Source organism: Apteryx rowi, unplaced genomic scaffold, assembly GCF_003343035.1.
Source record: "Apteryx rowi isolate R43461 unplaced genomic scaffold, aptRow1 scaffold_5, whole genome shotgun sequence".
Taxonomy (NCBI): Eukaryota; Metazoa; Chordata; class Aves; order Apterygiformes; family Apterygidae; genus Apteryx; species Apteryx rowi.
This window is the reverse complement of record NW_020450760.1, coordinates 7,726,000-7,746,048: the sequence shown is the minus strand read 5'-3', so window position 1 is coordinate 7,746,048 and position 20,049 is coordinate 7,726,000. Positions and strand designations below refer to the sequence as shown.

Below are 20,049 nucleotides of genomic sequence, written 5' to 3'. Positions count from 1 at the left end.
AGAGGGATGGGGGAAAAGCCACATCGGGGCATTGAACCACCTTTTGTCAGGCACTATAGATTAGAAAAGCCTTTGGGGACTGACCCATTGCATAGTTCCCTTTATGCCTCCTGCCACAGCCAAAGTTTTCCCACTTGCTGAAGCACGCATTACTCCGATCAAATGGTGCCAACACAGAGGCAAACCCCTAAGCTCAGAGGTGCCTAGGATCGAGCTGTTGACCAGATCAATTCCCACCAACTTTGGAGTCTGTCAAGGACAAGATTTCAGATGAGGATGACGTCAATGACCAGTGAAGAGGATGGTGATTCAAGCTGCTTCTCTCCAAAATTTTATTTCAGTGCTCTAATGGAGCCTGAAAGGGGGGAAAAATATATTTTTCCAAGGTGGATTAAAAACAAACAAACAAACCTCACCCACAACAGATGAGCACTTTTCCTAGTTCCCAAGCTTTCCTCTTAATAATATTTAACCAGCAGTTTTGTTTGTGAAATTTTGGGTTTTCCCAGTTAACACGGAGCTGACACAGTGGAAGCCTTCTGAAGAACTTGTGTAGACAACTTTTCTTTTTATTTGTACTATTTTAAACAGTGTAAGAATATTTCTGTAGAAAGTTTTTATCAGTCCTTAGTTTCATCTCCAGTCTTCATGATGGACCAACGCTGTACCATTTAACAACAACTTTTTCAGGGTTCGTAACAGTATCTCTCCACTGCTCCACTGCTTCACTGTTACTGCTATCAGAACTTAGCCAGATCTGCAGTAAGAAACAAAACCAGAAATGAAATGGACTTTACCTGATACAGAGGTCACGGAGGCCGAGCCTTTGTTAGTTCCAAATAAAGATCAAGCAAGGGTATAATGAGATACAACATGCAGCCTGAGACCAAAGCATACAAGCAACAAAGATAGTTCTGTTAAGACTAACATATTTTGGGTTTCAGCTGGGATCAAAAGGAGTTTGTGCATTTAAGTTTTGTCTCTGAGTAAACAGGAGCTTAGTGAACTCACTACACACTGATGTTTCTCTACTTACTAAAATGGTTAAAGTCTAGCATCTCTTGCTACACTCAAATTCCACATGTGCTGAGGTCAAGAGCTCATCAGGGCCAGGGATGGCTCTACAGACTGTGCATTCAAACTGCAGTTGGCTGCAAGCCATCTGGCAAACGGAGTTAGCTGCCCATCATTTTCACGAGCATTTAAAAACTGCACACTTCAACAGACAGGGCCAAACCTGCATTCCACAGAAGTTATGAACATGCCCATACCATGCATAGTCACGCAATAGGAGTCTGTTTGTTCACAGTATTCAGTTAATGGACAGTGGATATTAAACAAGGAAATGAGGTACAAGTAGGAAGTTTCTCCCTGAACAGTGTCACCAGGTTCATTGCCAAAAGAATTCTGCTTATGTAAGTAGGTATCATTATTTACAGGGCTTTATCTTCTGCACTCTTCCAAGAATGAATCCTTTTAATACTTCTCAGAAACTTTCACCATGAAGTACATTTAGCCTACACTGCTGAGGCATGAGTCCTCAAGAAGTGAGAATAATGTCTTCCAGAGTACCACAGACAGCTGATGTTTCATCCACAGAGATTCAATATACATCTTGCCCATGATTAAAGACATGCCTATAAAAGCAGCCTAATCTTTAAGTATTGTCTGTTTAGAACAGCATCCAATTAAACATCATTCTCTGAAGAACAAAGTTAATAGATCCAGCTATATTCATCTTTTTCCAGCTACCCAGCCAATTGCTTGAAGTACATTTTTCCCTGAGCCATGTTTTATATCTTCATACATTATGTGGCAATGTCTGCCTGTTGAGCTGAAACAACCTTTTCCAAATAACCTCAGAAAAGCAGAAGTAGCCCATTTCCTCCCCCTAAAAATAAGACCCATGATTAAACGAAACTTATCAGATTGAAATGACTTCATGTATTGCTAGGTAACTGCAAAAATCATACCCAGTTATTTTTGCCCCAAGGTAACACACCAGAAAGAACAAATATTTTTTCTTTTCCTATTCTAAGTCCAATTCCACGAACAGGATTCGCAGCAAAATCCAACATGTGTGACATGACACTCTCCATAAAATGGAGGAAGCTCACAGAACAGTTGCCCTCGCTGGCACATTGTTTCTATAGCACTCAGGATTTCCTACAATTGCACATGTTCATTAAGTGTAAGATACACCACCAGAATGGGAAGCCACCATTTTCTGTGCCTAAGGATAGCACAGACCTTCACTTGATAAGGGACATCATAATTTGGGTCTCCAATGTATTCAAATTGTAGTAATAAATCTAGCTGGGTCAGGGAAAGTGCTAAGCATTAAAACCAGTTATGGCCCCCTATATCAAGAAAAGGAGAGAAAGAAGGGATTGGAGGATGGTAAATTGGAACAACCAGGGGAAGGAAACAGAGAGGACAAGGGAGGCTAGACTACCAAGTTCACAGTAGTTAAATAAGTATGAGCACACAAATATTTTTAAAGAGATACTATAGAAGTCATCAGCTGTAAAAAGAAGAGAAAAAAGAACACAACTAAAACATCATTTTGTGTTTGTTCACATATGTTAGCACTAGATCATACGTATTTAGAATATGTGCTGTTTTCAGTATTGTTTTACCCAGAAAGGTTGGCAGATAATGTAGCTGCTGGTATTTCCTTCTACACACACCTGTTTGTAGGTGTCCTATTATCATAAGCCAACACACCCTCTTTCTGTAGAGGGCATCAGGGGTTGTGAAGCTCCAGTGAATGCTATACTTGTTTTCTTTAGAAAGCCTAGAGGCAAGGAAGAGATTCTGCATCTGTCCATAGGAAGTCATCTTTCACATAATGACAGTTCACACAAAAATGGTTTATAGACTTCTTTTTAAGAGACAATGAAATATCAATTCCCACTCTGACTTTAGTGCACATATAAGAGCCCAATACTATTCCATCTAGAAGAGTTTATCACAACTTACTACTTTGCTATATGCCACCTAATTTAAAGTATTTTAAAACTCATACCATTCAATACATTCCAACAGACCTGTGGAACTGGATTTTAAGTAAAGGATATCATGCTAGTTATCAATGTTTGGGCAAAGCAAAAAACCAACCTGTCCAAGGAGGTGTTTTCTTCTCACTGAGCTTCTGCTGTAGAGTTTGATGTGAAAACTGATTCCTTGTTCAGCTTGGCTAACTGGAAAAATCATTGTTTCTCCCCACTTCACTTGGCCATTAGTGGACTTCAGAAGATGAGTCTTCTTCTTATAAATCAGCCCTTCTGTACTAAACATTCCAACTTTCACAAAGAAATCTAGCAAAAATAAAAAAGAGGAGAGGAAAAAGATGTAACATATAAAGGGTTACTTGCAAACACACACAAAGAGGAATTGACAAGATCCACATGTACAGTTTAAGTTGCAACAGTTTCCCAAAAGTCTGGCCAAAAGAATTGTACAATAGCTTTCCTGACTAGTCACACAAACAGAATATATCGAATAATATTGAACTGATTAACACAGTATCCAAACAGCAAGTGCAAGTTAATGCTATTGCATATCAGAATTAATATTGGGATAAAAAAATCTTCCAAAATACATAAACACATAGCCTCAAATCAAACAAAATGTAATCAAGTACAACATCTGCGGAAACAAACCTTGGCAATGGAAATCTACTGAACAATATGTTAGTCTGAAGTTTGTAAGGAATGTCATAAATTGCCAGTCCACTCAAGCAGCATTTTACCTGTTACAAATGCTTTTTAGACAGGAGGCATGAGATAGCTGATGTAACTTACTTAAAGACAGTGGTGTAGATGAAATTGGAAGGTTTTGAGCTTCAAGAATCTGTAACTGAATCCTCCTGTTTATTGCTTGGAAACAAGTTCCTATTTGAAGTTCTGCGTGGCACACCTAGAAGCAGAAGAATGTTGCCATAACATCTGGATTAAGCTGCATATAAACTCAGGAAACACAGGAATTCTGTTATATGTAGAGCTCCCACATTTCTATCTGGGATTTCTGGACAGAAATATAAGTGTGTGTTGTATATACAACCTGCAGATGTACAGTAAGTAAATGCATCTTGCACTTGCCATAGCTGCAGTACACACGCTCCATTGATTGCCTGCTTATGTGCAGCATGTGTATGGCCCTTGTGGGCTGCAGGACAGCCAGAAATGATGGACAAATACCCATACAGCGTAACACAGACATACAGAAGCTCTACTAAACCTTGGTACTAAAGTGAAAGACCAGATGTATTCTACTGACACATAAGGCATTGGAGTTCTCCTCCCCCACTTGAATTTTGCAATATGGAGAAATAAGTACAGCTTTAGTGAGGTAGAAGGCCCTGTCACTTAACATCATGAATGTTTAGGGTGAGTGCATCCTGAGGAATTTTCTGTGTAGAAGTACTTGTGTTTCACAGGTTTACATACACCATATATGAGTGTACTGAGGTCTCCAGTCTGTGCTTGCAGTAAATTCTCACGATGAAAGTATTTAGAGTGCTGTTGAAATGTTTTTTCAAGATCTTTTAGAAGAAGATAGTGGCTTTTCCTGTAGACACTTACAATATTTCTTTTCTGTTTTCTGATCAGTAGATGAAACTGCATGAAAACACGATCCAGCAGCAAACCTCAGACCTTTATTCAAGACAAATCTCACCTCAATAAAACTTCAGGATTTAGGTCTCTGTACGGCTGTTTCTTTTCTGGTGCTATTACATCACAGATACAGAGACACAATACTTGCTCTTGTTATAGTGGTTTGTGGATTAAAGTGAAGGTTAAAGTGAGGATTAAAGCAGGGACAGGTGAGCTGTCATGGCATATCTACACCACAAAATGAGCCCTAACTAGGCCCGACCTGATCGGGGAAGCCCACGTGGCACAGTGCAGCATGCCCTCCACCACACAAAGAGTCCAGATGCCCAGAGTCAGCAAGGCAACACTGCATCTAGATCTTATGCAGATCTATTACACATCTGGACAACTCCACTGCCCTGCACAACACCCTTTTACAGGCCTCGTTCCCGCAAGGCATACCTATGCATGCTGGTGCCTGGCAATATGATAATCCTGCGTCTTGGAAAGCTATATCAGATCACAGATCCATTACATCTTTTGAGTTTATCTCCCAGCACAAATTACTATAGCCTGGAATTTTTGTTAGTGGTAAAAAACATAATGGTGAATCGCTTTGAGAACTCACTGCTCTCCTCTTGGAGGCAAATGAACTCTGAACACTGGCAGAACAGCAGGAGGAGGCCAGTGGAGGCCCAGCTTTCCTGACAGCCTCCGGTTAAAAGGAGTTTGTTAGCCGTGGTTCCATTCAAGTTTTAACACATTTCAGTGAAGCAAAATGAACCAACTAAGAGAGCAATAGGTCAGATAAAAAGAGGAAGTCAGGTTCCCATTCACACTCAGTCCGAGGCCCCCAAATTCTCTTGGCAGCTCAGCCACAAGGTTTCTGTGTAACCTTGGAAAATCTGAAAACCCAGAATTTCACAAAGCTCTGAGCTTTGGCTCTCTATTGGCAAATAGGGATAATTCTTTGCTATCTCACGGGGTAGCACAAGGATGAATTCCAGCAGTGTCTGGAGGGCTCTCAGATATCATGGTGAGGAGAGCCAAAACAGAGAAACAATGAGATGATTTAGGAATTTACATTGGGATGAAGCAGCTTCTAAAGCGGCTTCCTTTTTCACTTAATCTTTAGAAAGTTATTGCTTCTTTACCAACAGAAGCAATACCATATGTTATTCTTGATAGAACTAAAAATGTCACATGTAACTTATGTTAGGAATCAAGATGGTCACTCATATAATGCAGACATTCTTAAATAAAAATTTGCTTTTGAATAGTTAAATCAAGTTCAATTTGTTGAAATGCATATGTCTAGACATAATCTGTAAAAGAAAAACAAAATGTCAGATATTATGATGGGGAAGGGAGAAAAGGACAAATCCCACTGTGAAAATGACACTTGACAACCACCTGCTTTTTATTACTCTAATGGAAATGAACTGTCTGAATTATTACTTCACAGCATGCAATCTGAACACTCAAAAATAAATATTTATAAATATACACATTTATATACACACACACTTTAAGTTTCAAAATGTTACTGAAAATCTTAGCATTTGTCTTCCATAATGAAATCGGATTCTATTTCCTCTGCACTCTTGCTGTGAACCCTAAGGATCTTCTCGTGCTTGTTAGGAAAAGGTATTTACCCAGTGCCCTTTGCTGAAAGTTTTCCCAGCATGGCCCTTCCTCAAACTGTGAGACATTTTGTGGAATAGCTAGTTGTAGCATTTTTCCCACAAACAGCTGCAGTTTATGACCATAACAGTTATGTACAGAGTTCAAAAGTCTGCACTTTTCTGCCAAAAGGCCCCTCGCAAAAAAGCATAAAGAACCTGTTTGTTGTTAGCATTGAAGTCTGCTGAAGTCTCACTGAATTACTTTACTTTCATTTCTGTCAACTCTTCCTAGGTGATAGGATAACATGCTTTTGCAGTGATACGTGTATTGACACTTACCGGTGCTTTGGAAGGAGGGCTTATATCCAGCCAATGACTCGATTCCTCTGAGCTGAGCTCTCGCAGTGCCAAGGAGCACTCTCCAATCGTTCTCTTTCTGGGAGTCTGTGTCTGGATTTTAAACACCAGTCTGACAGCCTGCAGGCTTTGCAGTTTAATGGCAAATACAAAAGTTTCCATGAATTCAATGTCCTGGAAACAAAAAGACACTCACTATCGTAAAAGTGTTCCATCGAGCCCAAAATCTAGAAACAAAGGCTGCCCAGTCTTACAGCCACTGCTCCTAGGGACCATCTTAGATTGCCCGGGAAAGGTGTGCTTTTACAGTGAGTCAGTTCAGGCAGAGTGGCCATCCCATCTCATCGGCACACCCTCGCAGGGACAAGCGAGGCTCTGGATTCTTTTTTACTGCCATAATGAGCTGAGGCCATCTTTTCTGGAGCTTTATGACAGCACACACACATTGTCACAGGAGATTCTCCTGTGGCCTTTTGCTCCAGTCCCTCCTGCTTGTTTTATATTCTTTCACCTTTGACTCACATTATGGGAGGTTTATGCTGCTTTACCTCTTTTCTTTTCCTGTCACCCTCAGTACTCTTGCCCCATGCCACCAACCCTTAATACTTTCTGTAGAAAGGAAGTATGAATTCTCTTTGCCTCCTGCCCTAGTGAGAGGCTGGAAGCAGAACATCATGTACCTTCTCCAGGGTGAGAACGAAGGGAATTCACATCTACAGCTATGTGCAGTGTCCCTCCAATCCCCCATCATTCAGTTGCCAAGACTAGCAGTTTTTGGGGCAGTCCCCTATGAGTGTATCCCATACCTATCCCACAGACTTCAACAAAAGGGGAGATAAGGAGGGCAACAATATAAGAAGATAGGAGGAGAAACTGGAACAAGATTTCCCTCTCCCCCCAACTTCTTAAAAGCCTATTAAAATAGTAACCTGAACCAAGGTAGTTATCACAACAAACACAGCACAGAAGAGTGAACCTCTGGTCCATTTTTAAAATTCATATACATTTATTTACATTTCACATTCATTTTTGCAGGAAAAGATTTCAAGCTGTTTTTCCTGCCTCTACTTACATTACACCCTTCCTTGGCAGAGGATTTGAACTGCACTGGCTTTGGCAGTGTGAGAATTCCCTTGACGTAGATATGAGGATTTTCCCCACAACTAGAAGGCCAGCTCAGGTCTTTGCACTGCAACATTGAAAACAGAATCAGTTTAGACAACGTAAGACTCCGCCTTTCAGACAGCTTAGGCACACAAGGTCTTTTAAACTGTTCTAGAATTATGAATAATTCCTGTAATATTTAATGTAAATCAGGGCCACTGTAATGTCTGCATCACTGCAGACCATTTAATAATTCATTTTCACAGCAGAGAGAAAAAAGTTTTTCAGTAGACTTTAATGATTTCACTATGTGGCAATTTGACAGCAGATAAATCATGAATTCCCTTAGGTAGTATTTATCACTTTATACAGTTATGTGGTTTCTGACTACTCAAAATTCCATTGCCTAAAAATTATTCACAGTTCCTGGAAGTGTATAAAACAGCCAGTGTAACAGTATCACATTAGCTAACATAAAAGTCACAAGAAGTTATGCATCTTCAAAATGCTGTTGTGGTTCTGCCCTGAAAGAACTGTTAGATTTAAAGTCAGTTCTGCTGCCTCAAAATTTCCATAGCAGGCCAGCCTACAACCTACTTAGCTTTATCCATGACAAACAGTATCTCACTCTACAATCAGAACAGTTCACGTAGAGTAACACGAAGAGTTATATGCTCCTTGTTACTATTAATTGAGGCAGAACAGAGATCACAACTTAATCCAACAGAAGAAAAACAACTGCTCTGTGTTCATATTAATACTAGAAGTAATTTTCTTCTCTTCCTGAAAGTATTTCTTAATTCTCACTAAATCTGGCTCTCTTACTTTAACACTAAGTATAGTAAATTAGCCATCTGAGGAAACAATAATCAGGTTATTTATATTTGCTTACATGTAAAACTGTGATCCAGATCTGTTCTACAGAAGGAACATAACACAACTTCACATTCAGTCTTCCAAAGTCTCGTTCATCACCTGATAATGTAATAGTATCTGTGGAGGGAAGCCAATTAGTCTTTTTAGAAGTAATGCAGTACCTTAAAAATTCATTCAAATAAGGGATGTCATTAGTATGTGCCTATTTTTGAAAACTTCTCTCAAAGTAAGTTTGAAATATCTTAACACATAGATTTTAAGGACAAAATATCCATGAGGTCCTGTGGCCTGACCTTCTATATAACTGAAGGCCTTCAACTCTACCCCACTCACCTCTATTGAGGTTAATAACTTGTGTTGTACTCAAACAACTCTTAGAAAGAAAAAGCATGTGCCTGAGACATCCAAGACTCACTGAGAATCCACCACTTCCTTAGATTTAAACACTTCCACTGTTAAAAAGCAGGCCAGTTTATAAACTTACCTTTCTCAGATTTCAAATTGCAGTTTAATAAACATTTCACTATTATGCTTTTCTCTACTAAGTTAGAGAGACTTTTAAAATCTAGTGTTTCTTTGCCATGACTGAAACTGGGTCACATCTCAGTCTTCTTTCTGAGTAGACTGCAAGAAATTCTGACTTTCACTAGGGACACTTTTGTGGAGAGCTGAATTATTTTTGAGAGTTTATTTTGCATCACCTCCACTTCTTCAGCATTCTTTCAAAACTAAGGATATTAGGTTTGCATGCAATATTCTTGCATAATTATCAATGTAATATGGGTATTGGATTCCAGACACTTTCCATATGAAAATACTGATATATGAAAAAGGACTAGAGCTGTGACCAAGGGGCCCCCTTCCATCCTAGCAAAAAATCTGTAATTTCTTATTCACTGAGGTAGTAAAGCCATGACTGATTTTTTCAAAAGCATTAGAACTTGTGCTTCTCAAAGCCCCATTTGGTTGGTCTCCTGACAACAGAAAAGTGCACATCTAAGACACTTCATTTCAAATTGCAAAGTAATCTCCAAAATGACTTGCTAATCAGATCCTTTTACATAAAAGTTGTCAACAGCAGTGACAGTTTAATGTTTCAAGTTTCATGTGCAAAGAGAAATATTTCACTACAAGGTAAGCAACAGAACTTTACCCAGACTCCTGTTACTGCCTTGTGAATCCTTCCTGGAAGAGGTGCTGCTAGGTACACTAGAGAGTGAATCATACCTCTGGAGGAAAGAAAAAAAAAACAACTTTAGTCTGAGTAGTAGATGCAGAAAGTCACAGAGATTCTATCATCAGACAAAACATGATGAAAACAAAGCAACATGCAATTTCAAATTATTGTTTCATTCCCTAGTAATCCCTGCACAGAGCAGCATGGAATTAGTTCCCTGATGCAAAGAGTAAATACAGGACACAAGGTCAGCACAGATTTTTTTGCTTACCGATGCATATGCAACTTCATCTCATGTAAAAGATGATTATTTGAAAGAACTCCACTGTTTATTGTATAAATGGAAAATGGATCACTTGTGTCTTCCTACCCAGTGTGTCTTCCACTTCTCAACTAATCAGAGAAATCAGAAAATAGGGAACCACTGTCACTTGTCCTGTCCTGCCCTACAGCATACTCAGGTTTCGCAACTTCTGTGTAGGGCCAGAACAGCTGTGGGCAGGGGAGACATCAAGAAAGAACCTCCTGAAGTCAATCAGGACATTGAACTTTTCCCTCCATTGAACTTTTTTCCTTCCAGTGCACAGTACAATGCCCTTCACTGTTTACTCTGAAAATACAGTGTAACAGAAACAGATGTACCAAATAATCTGAGTTTTCAGGATAACCTAAATTACAAGGAAAACATACCTTCATGAATCTGTGAGGTGGGCTTCTGAGATCAAACATTGAATGACTTAAATCAGGTGATCCAGGTAGAGTGCTAGTTCTTAAATCACTAGCTAAAGAGAGAAAAGGAACAGTACAAATAAAGTGCCATTGCTAGAAGAAAAAAAAAAATGAAGCATTTTTAAATATACATAGAACTACTGATAGAGTTGAAACCTAATTGAAGTAACATCTAAGGAAGGACATCTCCACCCTTCTCTGTCTCCCACCCCCAAAACACCCTCCTGAAGTAACACAATGGAAAAAACAAGCCATTAAAACAACTTGTTCAATTCAGTCTTTGAAATAGTTTGAACCTACTAGGTCACACTGGTAGCACAGGCAGAACAAAGAGCCTAATGGAAGGACTCAACGTGATTTCCATTTTGCAGACAGTTTAGAACAAACTCCCCCCTCCTATCTGCATCTTTAAAACACAGTTAAAGAAAATTACTGAATATGGCATTTGCTTGGGCTTTTTTTTTTTTAAGAAAGAAAATAAAAGGAAAAACATTCTCATTTGAAAAGGGGTCTGTCAGAAAAAGATAACTGATTTTACTTAAAACTAACTGGAAGAATATGCAAAAAACCATAACTTCTGATTTTAAATGGTTAATCCAGAACAAAGAGATGAGAAGCCACTGGATGCTCAGCAAATCCAAGCCACCTCAAAAAAAGCACAAGCAAATGCAAAACCTTCGGATTCCTGAAAATTTAACTCTTGCAATTCACTTATTCCTCATATGTTAAGATATAATTTGAATATACTCATTTACAGAAGAGTGCAAGGTGTCCAGAACCACCTGCTCAGTAAACAGAAGGTAGTTTTTTCCTCCCTTTTATTTGCTATCTTTCCTTTCTGCCTCTTAAGTTTCTTCAAGTGCTTCTGCCTCCTCACAACAGGAATGGTGTTTCCAGTAGATGCTTTTTTTTGGTCTTGCCTTTAGATCAAGCCAGAACTGCAGCTTAGCCTGGCCTCCTTTTTAATTTTTTTTCCATAGTAAAGATTCCAGTGGCAAAAACATGCTGCCTACTAAACTTGGCCTCCTCTCCCTGGCTTTGCTGACTACACATTCACGGTGTACCCATACCAGATCTCGGACAACAGCAAGCTTTAAACTCTAAGAAGGCAACTGCTTGTTATATCACAAAAGCAAATTCTTTGTTTTACAGACAAGGTAGCTACCTCAGCAGTTGGAGGTGGCTAAGCAGATCACATCACTTTTCTTTTGGCCTTGAAGCAATACAGAGCTGAAGCACTCGGCCTATGCTTATTACACCGCAACAGCAGAAGATGAAAGCTGAACTAACGCCACTGTTTCAGGAACCTTTGCTGACTCCGCAAATGTTCAAGAAGTTTTTAAAGCCTCCCAACTTCAAAATTGACCCATACTGAAATGGGTCAAAGCAGTATGGTTTAACTTACAGGACTATCTGATGAAATGCATTGATTTTTGGATACACTGCTGTATTCTGCCCATTTCAAAAGACTTCCATTACAATTCATTGATCATAGCGTAACAGGAGAACATCACATCACTCACTACCACAAATGTATTTCCCTTTTATTGCCTTTGAAGGAAGTAAATGATTACGCTTTTTGTAAGACATCACAATACAAACTAATTCTTACTTTTCCCAAGGGAAAAAAGAGAACAAAAGTGATGGAGAAGGTCTGGACAATCTGTTAGAGGGAACTAAAAACATGAAGGCCTGTATGTCTGGAAGCAGGTCCAAATTATTCCTTGGGCATGACACAGAAGGAATTACTGAGGTACACCTAGAGTCTAGTGTAGAAATAGTGTTACAATACCATGAAAGACCTAGAAATCTTGTTTGATATAATGGAAGTAGGAAGAAAAGCCCATTACTTGATTTAATAAAAATCAGAAGATACTTACAGAAATTAACTCCATATTCAAAACTCATGAGTTTCATAAATTATTGTGAAATAGTTATCCAGTTGTTTATTCCTCCACTCAAACCTAAAGGTTGTAAATCACTGAAAATTTTTAGAGACAGTATGATCTACTGTAAGTTTCTAGTGAAGCAGGTTGGAGTTTTCAGACAAAGAATATGGGGCTGGGGGGGCTGAAGAGATGGTGCCTTTTCAAAAAACTTAAATTTTTAATGGAAAACACAGTGACAGTTTTACATTGAGAATTTTGTCTGTAAAAAAAACCAAAAAAGCAGATAAATGGTAACCATCAACATATTTTGTTACCCCCAAATAACCAGAACTTTGGGAAAATATTAATAAATTTATTATTATTTTTTTTAATGGAGAGGAGGGACTCCACATGAAAATTCCAAGAGTTCACTCTATACATTCCAACTAAACTTACTCTGTAGTTCCAAGCCAACATACACGAACAGTAGCATAGTACTTGCTGCAGTGCAACAGGCTTAGAGTTTTGCTTAAATAGTCTATAAACACACATGAAGAGAATTGAGTTTTTGAGCTGTCAAAAACTCTGTAAGAAGTCATGTAACTCAATCTAAAACTGTCCTCTAGACACATTTAAGTAACTCTTCTTGCATTTGAGCTTACTGAGACAAAACTATTGAAGTGTTCACTTAGTTTGGAAAAAAAAAAAAGTAGAAATAGATGAACTGAAGGGTAGATATTCTAGACAATATTATAAAACCCACGTGGCTCCCACCACAGGCACCTGTGAAGCCAAGTGAAAGCATCTAATGTGTGAAAGGCTGATAATATTATGTGTGCAATTTGTTCATGTTAAAAAGAAAAAAAGCCTCACACACACAAAAAAACCCCAACCTTCACATATTTTTCTTTTCATTTTATCCTTATAGCGATTCAGAATTATTTGTAAAACAGGACACTGATGGAGACATTTTTCCAGATGTGAAATAAGCACGTTGTATCTTTCTAAAAAACTCACTTTTAAAAATGCGTGCTGTTGCCAGCTTTTGATCCAATAGAGAGGCATGTGCATTTCTTTGAGCGTATGAGGTTTCTGAATGTATTTGCCTTAGCAATCACTTACAGCAAGCAACACTTATTTATTTACTTTACTCTAAATAGCATTCATATATATACACCAATGAAAAGCACAGAACAAAATTTTTACCTAGGCAGCCAAACACTTTCTAAACTTTTGCTGTTACAGTCCCAAAGCCCTCCTGTTCTTATACATACTTATACAGTAAGAAGTGGGGACACTTCTGCACCTTCAAAAGCAATATAAAAGCTGCCATATAACACAACTTCCCATTTTGCACCTGTTTTTAAGTTCTGTCCCTGAATGCTTTTGGTGCTTGTTGTTCTCTCTGTATATATGCTCCTCAGCCATTCCTCCATTGAACATACTGCCCCACTTCCTTGTTCATTCACCCTCAAATAGTCCTACTACTGATAGCTGCGATCTCCAGCACAGCAGATGGCATCTGGTTGCAGAGAAAATTCCTGTTCTGGTGATGGGAGGCAGCTGCACTACCTTGCTTTGCCCATTTGTCCATCTTGTTGTGATGCAACATTAAGCCCCAAAAGACAGAAAGCAACAGCACAGCTGGAGCCAGCTCCACAGATCATTTCAGCAACCCCAACAAATCAGAAAGTGTCTGTAGTCTACAGACCAGTTTGAGAACTGTTGTAATCAAACATGTCTTCCGTAATCTAATGGCCTTTCTCTCTTACCTATAAATCTTGGGAAAGGGAGGAAGACAGGAAAGGAAGGGTACTGTTCTTCTCACCTGATCCATATAATTTCCTATTATCTGATTTTTCCTGGAAGCGCCTAACGAGATCTGGCGAAACATGGCGCTCCAAAAAGAACGGGTTGTACACATCATAGTGGGGCCACTGGTACGTGCTGCAAAGTTCTGCTTTTCGGTCACCAAATGAAGCTCTGGCAGATTCTGTGAAGCACAAGTAAACATCAAGCACAAGAGTTCAAGACAAAAAAATACTGCCTGGCTTCATAAGACAGGCAGTGTGCCTTTAGGGCAAAGAACAAAGCATTCCATTATTATCTGCTTCAAGAAAAGGAAACCCCCCCCCCCAATCCCCAAACCCTCCTCTCCAAAACCCCTACACACACACACACACACACACACACACACACACACACACACACACGTTAGGTCAGATTTCAACAGTGTGCTAGGAAAGACTGGAATGAAATTGTCCATAAAAAGCTATGCACACCCTCCCTTGGAGTTCCACAATAAATGCTCAACCAGTTAAAATACAGAAGGCTCCAAAGACAGCGAACAAGATAGGTACTCACTGGAGAGGTAGGGCCATGTGTATAGACAACCTCTGACTTCATTTGGCTACATACCACTGGGGCATCCCCACTTGGCTAATGGACTCCCCAAACTTCAGGAGAGTCTTACACAGAAAGATAATGCAACTCGTGACTACAGCCCCCTTGTCATCCAGTTTCCACAGGAAGCCTGTCAGTGGTAAAATAACTGGTCCAAGATCACTTGAATTGTTGGCTGAGGCACGACTAGACAGACTTGAGAATGCTTGAATCCCAGCTGTGTATTCAGTCCATTACAGCACAGCTGCCCTACTTTTCTTTCCTTTATTTGTAATGATTTCAGACAAAATATGAGTGAGCAGCAGAACAGTAAAGCACACTGCTGTAGTGCTTCATTTCGTCTGTCTGGAACAAAAATAAGCCATGTATAAAAGTAGAGACGAGACTGGGGATGGGGTGACCCGGACTCTACTCCAAGGTCTGACATTCGCTTCCTGGTTGGAGTCACTTCACCTCCCTGGACTTCAGGCTATTTGTGAAACAGTTCTTTAGCCCATTATAAAATGCCTTCAGATCTGCAAGCGTGTTGCACCGTAAGAAGGAAACTGTATTATTATAACATCCTTTCCTCCAGATGATAGTAGATTAAGTAAAAAAAGAATACCTAAAACAGTGAGATGTAACATAACAGATGATAAAGTATGCATTCAAGTATAATACACTAGAGCAGAACTCAAATTAGGATGAACGCTAGAAGCGAGGTCTTAAAGGACCGCTACACAACAGACGACAGAGAAGTCCACAGGCTGCTTCCAGACCAGAAGTGCACTTCTTCCTGCTAGGCTGCTTCTGTGAGAACGTGAGACACTGCAGTGAGTCTTGAAGAGAAAGGCTGCCAGAACTTAATTACTTTCAGAAGGGATGCCAAGAGCTAACAACTGAGCATGTCCTGTTTCAAGAAAGGAAAATGGACAGACACCACAGAAAATGGAGTGGAACTAAGAGTAGAACTTTGACTTCTACAGATATTTACCAATGGTCTAAGCAGCAAATAATCTAAATGGGTTTCTTGAATGCACTAGTGCTTTGGCAAATATCACAGTACAGTGAAGAAGGAATGACAGCACATTTTTCTGTATTTAGTAAATCTCCCTAAAAAGTAAACTTTGCATTTTAAACACAACTTTAATGAGGCTTAAAAAGCTGCACTTGCCAATATAAATACATATTTTTAAAAAAAGAAATGAAAGCTGCTTACTTAAGAGGAACACTGAAAAAGTTCATTTAAGAGAGACAATTATGAAGAGCCAGTTCATCTGGCCAGAAGACCTACCAGCATTATACAGCCTAACAAGGGCCACTCTGTTCACTACATCCTCCAGAAATGATAATGAAGCAGGATTCCCAATGAAGAAAATCGCTGSTTTAGAAGTCATAAGATTATGCAGAATGGCAGGAACAAAGAAAACATCCATCTCAAAGTTACACATATGTTTCTTCGCCCTTCCTCCTGAAGAACCCAGGTGCCTTGGAGTCCTTGATGGAGTTATCTATATCTGTGTATCTTGAGGATGAGGTAGGATGAAGCAAGACCAGAGCCTGAACCCAGGCTCAGTGAGAAATGGGATTATCCAGGAACATGTCCTGGATTCCCACAGCTCCTCCAACTGCTCTTACGTTGACTAGTTACTGAAAAAAGTATGTATCAACCAATCCTCTGCACAGCAGCCTGGCTCTGCTAGGTGGGAGGCAGAGAACAGCCCCACACATCAGTCTCGCTGCTCCTGGCTGTCTGCTGGGAAGCAGGGAACCCGAAGGAGCTCAGTGACGACGACCGCCTCATACTTCCTACCTCCGACTACTAGCTGCCTGTTCACAACTTACGAGGTGGGCATCACAAACAAAGTCTGCCGAAGAGACCGGGCACAGAAAGGGCCCATCTATGCCAGCAAGCTCTGCCAGGCTGACCTGTTTGGCTCTTGGAGTGGGTGAGGGCAAGGAGGAAGTTGCAGTAACAGGAGGGGAGGGGGAGAAAAGAAGCAACAGCAGGGATCTGGGGCAGGGGGGAAAAGAAGGATGGGAGTAAAACCACACACACACAAGAAGGTTTGGTAGCACTGCATTAGTTATTATGCAATCTGCAGCTGACTTTCTTCAGTTGTTAAGGTTTCCATCCTCAAAAAAGAGATCTAATCACATGGGACTAAAAACATGTTATCAGCTTATCATGTCCTTGAGGCAAGCAACTCCAGAGAAAGCAACAGTTCACATACACCTTGGGCCTAAATTTTCCATTAGGTAACTCCAGGCATCTCCTGATAGGACCAAGAGCCTAGCAATAATCTAGGCCCTGAAAAACTCATGCTGCTGGGCCAGACTTCTATTTTTTAAAATACCACTTTGCCTAAACTGGATGTGTGTCATTTGGGCAGTCTGTGCATGGGACTAGCTGATGTGGTATGAAGCACAAGGCTGTTGTGAAGCAAAGTACCATAGCATCATGTGCCACTCTTATTCCAGTGAGATCTGTGACCCTTGGCCTCCTCAAGCATAACAAGGAGAGCAGGAAATAGCAGAAAAAAAGAAAAATGTCCTCTGAATACTAGCACATGCTACCTATTGGCTGGAAATAGGAAAAGGAAGATGTGTTAGTATGTTAAAATGTATCAGTACATTAAATATGAAAGCCAGACCACCCTCATTCTTTACTTGAGTGGTCTGGATGCTGGGGAAGTGTTAGGTCTTTCCTTGCCTCCAACAAATTCTCTTTAGTAGAACTTTTGGTTCCTTCGAGTGCCATTACTTTGAGTACAAGTGGTGGTGTGCAACCTTGCTACCAGTTTTATTCATGCAAGATCAGAGAGATTCACAGTGGGATGGTATCTTTCCCAAAAGTTCTTTGGATGTCCAGAGAGTAAAGCCACAAAGCCAGGCTTCTAGCAAGTTCTACAAACATATGTTTGTAGTAGGAACACTGGACAACTTTGATATTTCAAGGAACAGCAGAAGCTAAACAACTATTTCTGAGTCCTATGACAGACTAAAAAAAGAAATCTCCTCCGGCTTCTGGCAGCTGAGTAGTATATACAGTAAACATAAAAAATAGGGGAAGACATCATTGTGTTATAATGGCAAAAAAAGATTTTTTTCCAAGAAAATAAAGCCTTCACTCAGGCTTTGATTAGACAACGACACTGGTTAATCTGCCTAATGAAGTACCAGCATTTTTAGTCAGATTTTCCCTACAGACCTGCACACCATTTCAGCAATACTGTTTATATCTCACCTTGAATCCCCCCAGCATGTGAGACACTAGCTAGGTTCTTCGGCTGTACGTAAGCTAGTTTGAATGGAGGGACCACAAATGGTACCTCCTGACCATCCTGAGGCAGTTTAGAAAGCAGATAATCCTCTGAACAGCCAACTTGACGCTTCACTGACACAGAAGACATTGGAGGTTTCTCCACAATAGCTGGTCTGCTTGTGGCTACCACTTCAGATTCCTGCACCATGGAAACTGCTAAAAATAAAGAGCAAGAAAAACAGAGTCCACATGTGCATTAAGTTTTGAACAATACTATGAACAGATCTCTATTGTTTAATAGGATCTGTGCTTGATACATTACTTACTGCTGCTAGTATTCAGTTTTACTAGCAGTCAGGACTAACACCTGGAAAAGATATTCATCCTCATGGCACCTGTACTGATACAAACTCTTTGGTGCAGAAGCTAGTATTTATAGTTACCTTGCTCTTAAATCATTTTTTACAAGAGGTACCCTGTACATTTGTATCATAGAACAGTTGTGCAAACAACTAACATACCAGAAGAAAATCCTGACAGCAAATCCACGGGGGGGGGGAGTTCTCTTTTAGAGCATTTGAAAAATACAGGACCTTTATATGACCTTGGGTAAAAGAGTTGGCTTTTTTGGACAGCATTCCAGGCTGCAAGGAGCAGACTTCAGACAAGTGTTATTTTTCAGTTCCAATTCCAATTCATAACACTAACAAGCATGTGTTCAATCTCCAAGTGGAGGTACAGAAAGAATTTTGGATGTTGTAAAAGAATGTGAGTTTATCAGGGGTGACATAGCAATTTTATTAATGGGAATCTCATTGTTAATGAAGCTGGAATAGCAGAACTCTTAGTCAATGTGATTACTATGTTGGAACTCACGATCATTTTTTTCTTTTTCCACGTAGAAGCACCATTTACAGCAGTTCTTTAGATATTCTTTTGCCATTGTTTCTGTGTTGCATTTCAGAAGAAACCACAATCAAAGATCCAGCGCCGCTATCAACTCTGAAAATCACAGCCAAACAAACTGCATAAGATGGAAGCAACTGAAATTAAAATGCAAAATTATTAGTTATTTAATTCTGCAGCTGCTTGTTGGACTCGGTCTCTGGGTCACTGAGAGAGTTACCGTTCACTTCAGCCATAGAAGGATCAGACCCATCAGATTTCTCTTACCGAGATAAATTATTTTTATATAAAATGGTTTTCTCCTTTCCTGTGCTTTTATAACATACAGCATCCCAATACTTTCAGTGATCCACTCAAACAGATCCTTTCAAGAACACTGAAACTCACCTCATATTTGTATGTGCCACTGGGCTTTGGAGTTTACTCAGCATTAGATTTGTTTTGATGTGGTCTTGTCAAGTCATTTGCAAGATGTGTTTTTTATTCCATTTCCCTTGCTCATGTTTTTCCTATTCTCTTTTATTCATGTAATGTTTTCACATACATATGCCTTTACATGTTTTACTCAATATACTCTGTATTTTACATGTGAAAACACTCTTTATGAACAAGGCCAACATCGCCTTCTTTGAGGAACTACTGCTCTCTTGTAATTGTATACACATGAAATTGAGGACCCGTTTTATTACATAATTGTCTACTACGCATCTAGAAAGAGAGAGCACCGACTTCCAGCAAAATAAGAGGCAAGCAATCTCTTAAAGAATGAGAACAAGTCTGTAACAGCTGGTTAACATTAAAAGGACTTTATGAAAATACTAACTGGCCTGATTTAAATGTCTCTATTCATATGCTTATGTTCTCTTTTCAGAGGGACACACACAGCTGTGTTGCCTCCTGTCCAACATTTCAGCTAAGTCTAGTCCTTTTACATGTACCTAAAGTACACAAGGTTCTTTACAGAACATACCTAAGATATGACTCCAACTCCACAGAGGTCACAAGAAGACACCAAACAGAACATGAAAATAAGCTGAAGGGATGGGAGAGACAACAAGTGGGAGAAACGGGGATAACACACGGAGAAGATGACAGTTACACAAAAACAGACGTTTGCTCAATTATCTCAATCACAGGAAACTGCCGAAAGTTCTCGTGCTCC

At 39.7% G+C, this 20,049-nt stretch overlaps 1 protein-coding gene across 2 annotated transcripts; it reads right to left on the bottom strand.

Annotated features, from left to right (window-relative positions):
* Window positions 1-646: 646 nt before the first annotated feature.
* Window positions 647-18,924, bottom strand: TC2N (tandem C2 domains, nuclear). 2 transcript variants are annotated; one of them, XM_026079602.1, is made up of 11 exons: window positions 18,843-18,924; window positions 17,964-18,170; window positions 14,163-14,327; window positions 10,428-10,519; window positions 9,714-9,789; window positions 8,577-8,677; window positions 7,653-7,769; window positions 6,563-6,754; window positions 3,807-3,921; window positions 3,121-3,320; window positions 647-757 (listed from the first exon to the last, which is right to left on the bottom strand). In XM_026079602.1, exons 1-11 carry the CDS (start codon window positions 18,922-18,924, stop codon window positions 647-649), a joined length of 1,458 nt encoding a protein of 485 aa, XP_025935387.1. The 2 variants fall into 2 exon arrangements, with proteins under 2 accessions (XP_025935387.1, XP_025935388.1); XM_026079603.1 differs by lacking the exon at window positions 6,563-6,754.
* Window positions 18,925-20,049: the final 1,125 nt, after the last annotated feature.

Bases quoted from the DNA above. Each gene is read 5' to 3' on its own strand.
- TC2N (XM_026079602.1), bottom strand. From the start codon at position 18,924: ATGGCAAAAGAATATCTAAAGAACTGCTGTAAATGGTGCTTCTACGTG. The intron at 14,328-17,963 runs GTGAGATATAAA...TGTGCTTCACAG, and splicing joins ACATGCTGGGGGGATTCAAG to AATCTGCCAGAGCTTCATTT. The intron at 758-3,120 runs GTTGGTTTTTTG...TTCTTACTGCAG, and splicing joins GAAAACACCTCCTTGGACAG to ATCTGGCTAAGTTCTGATAG.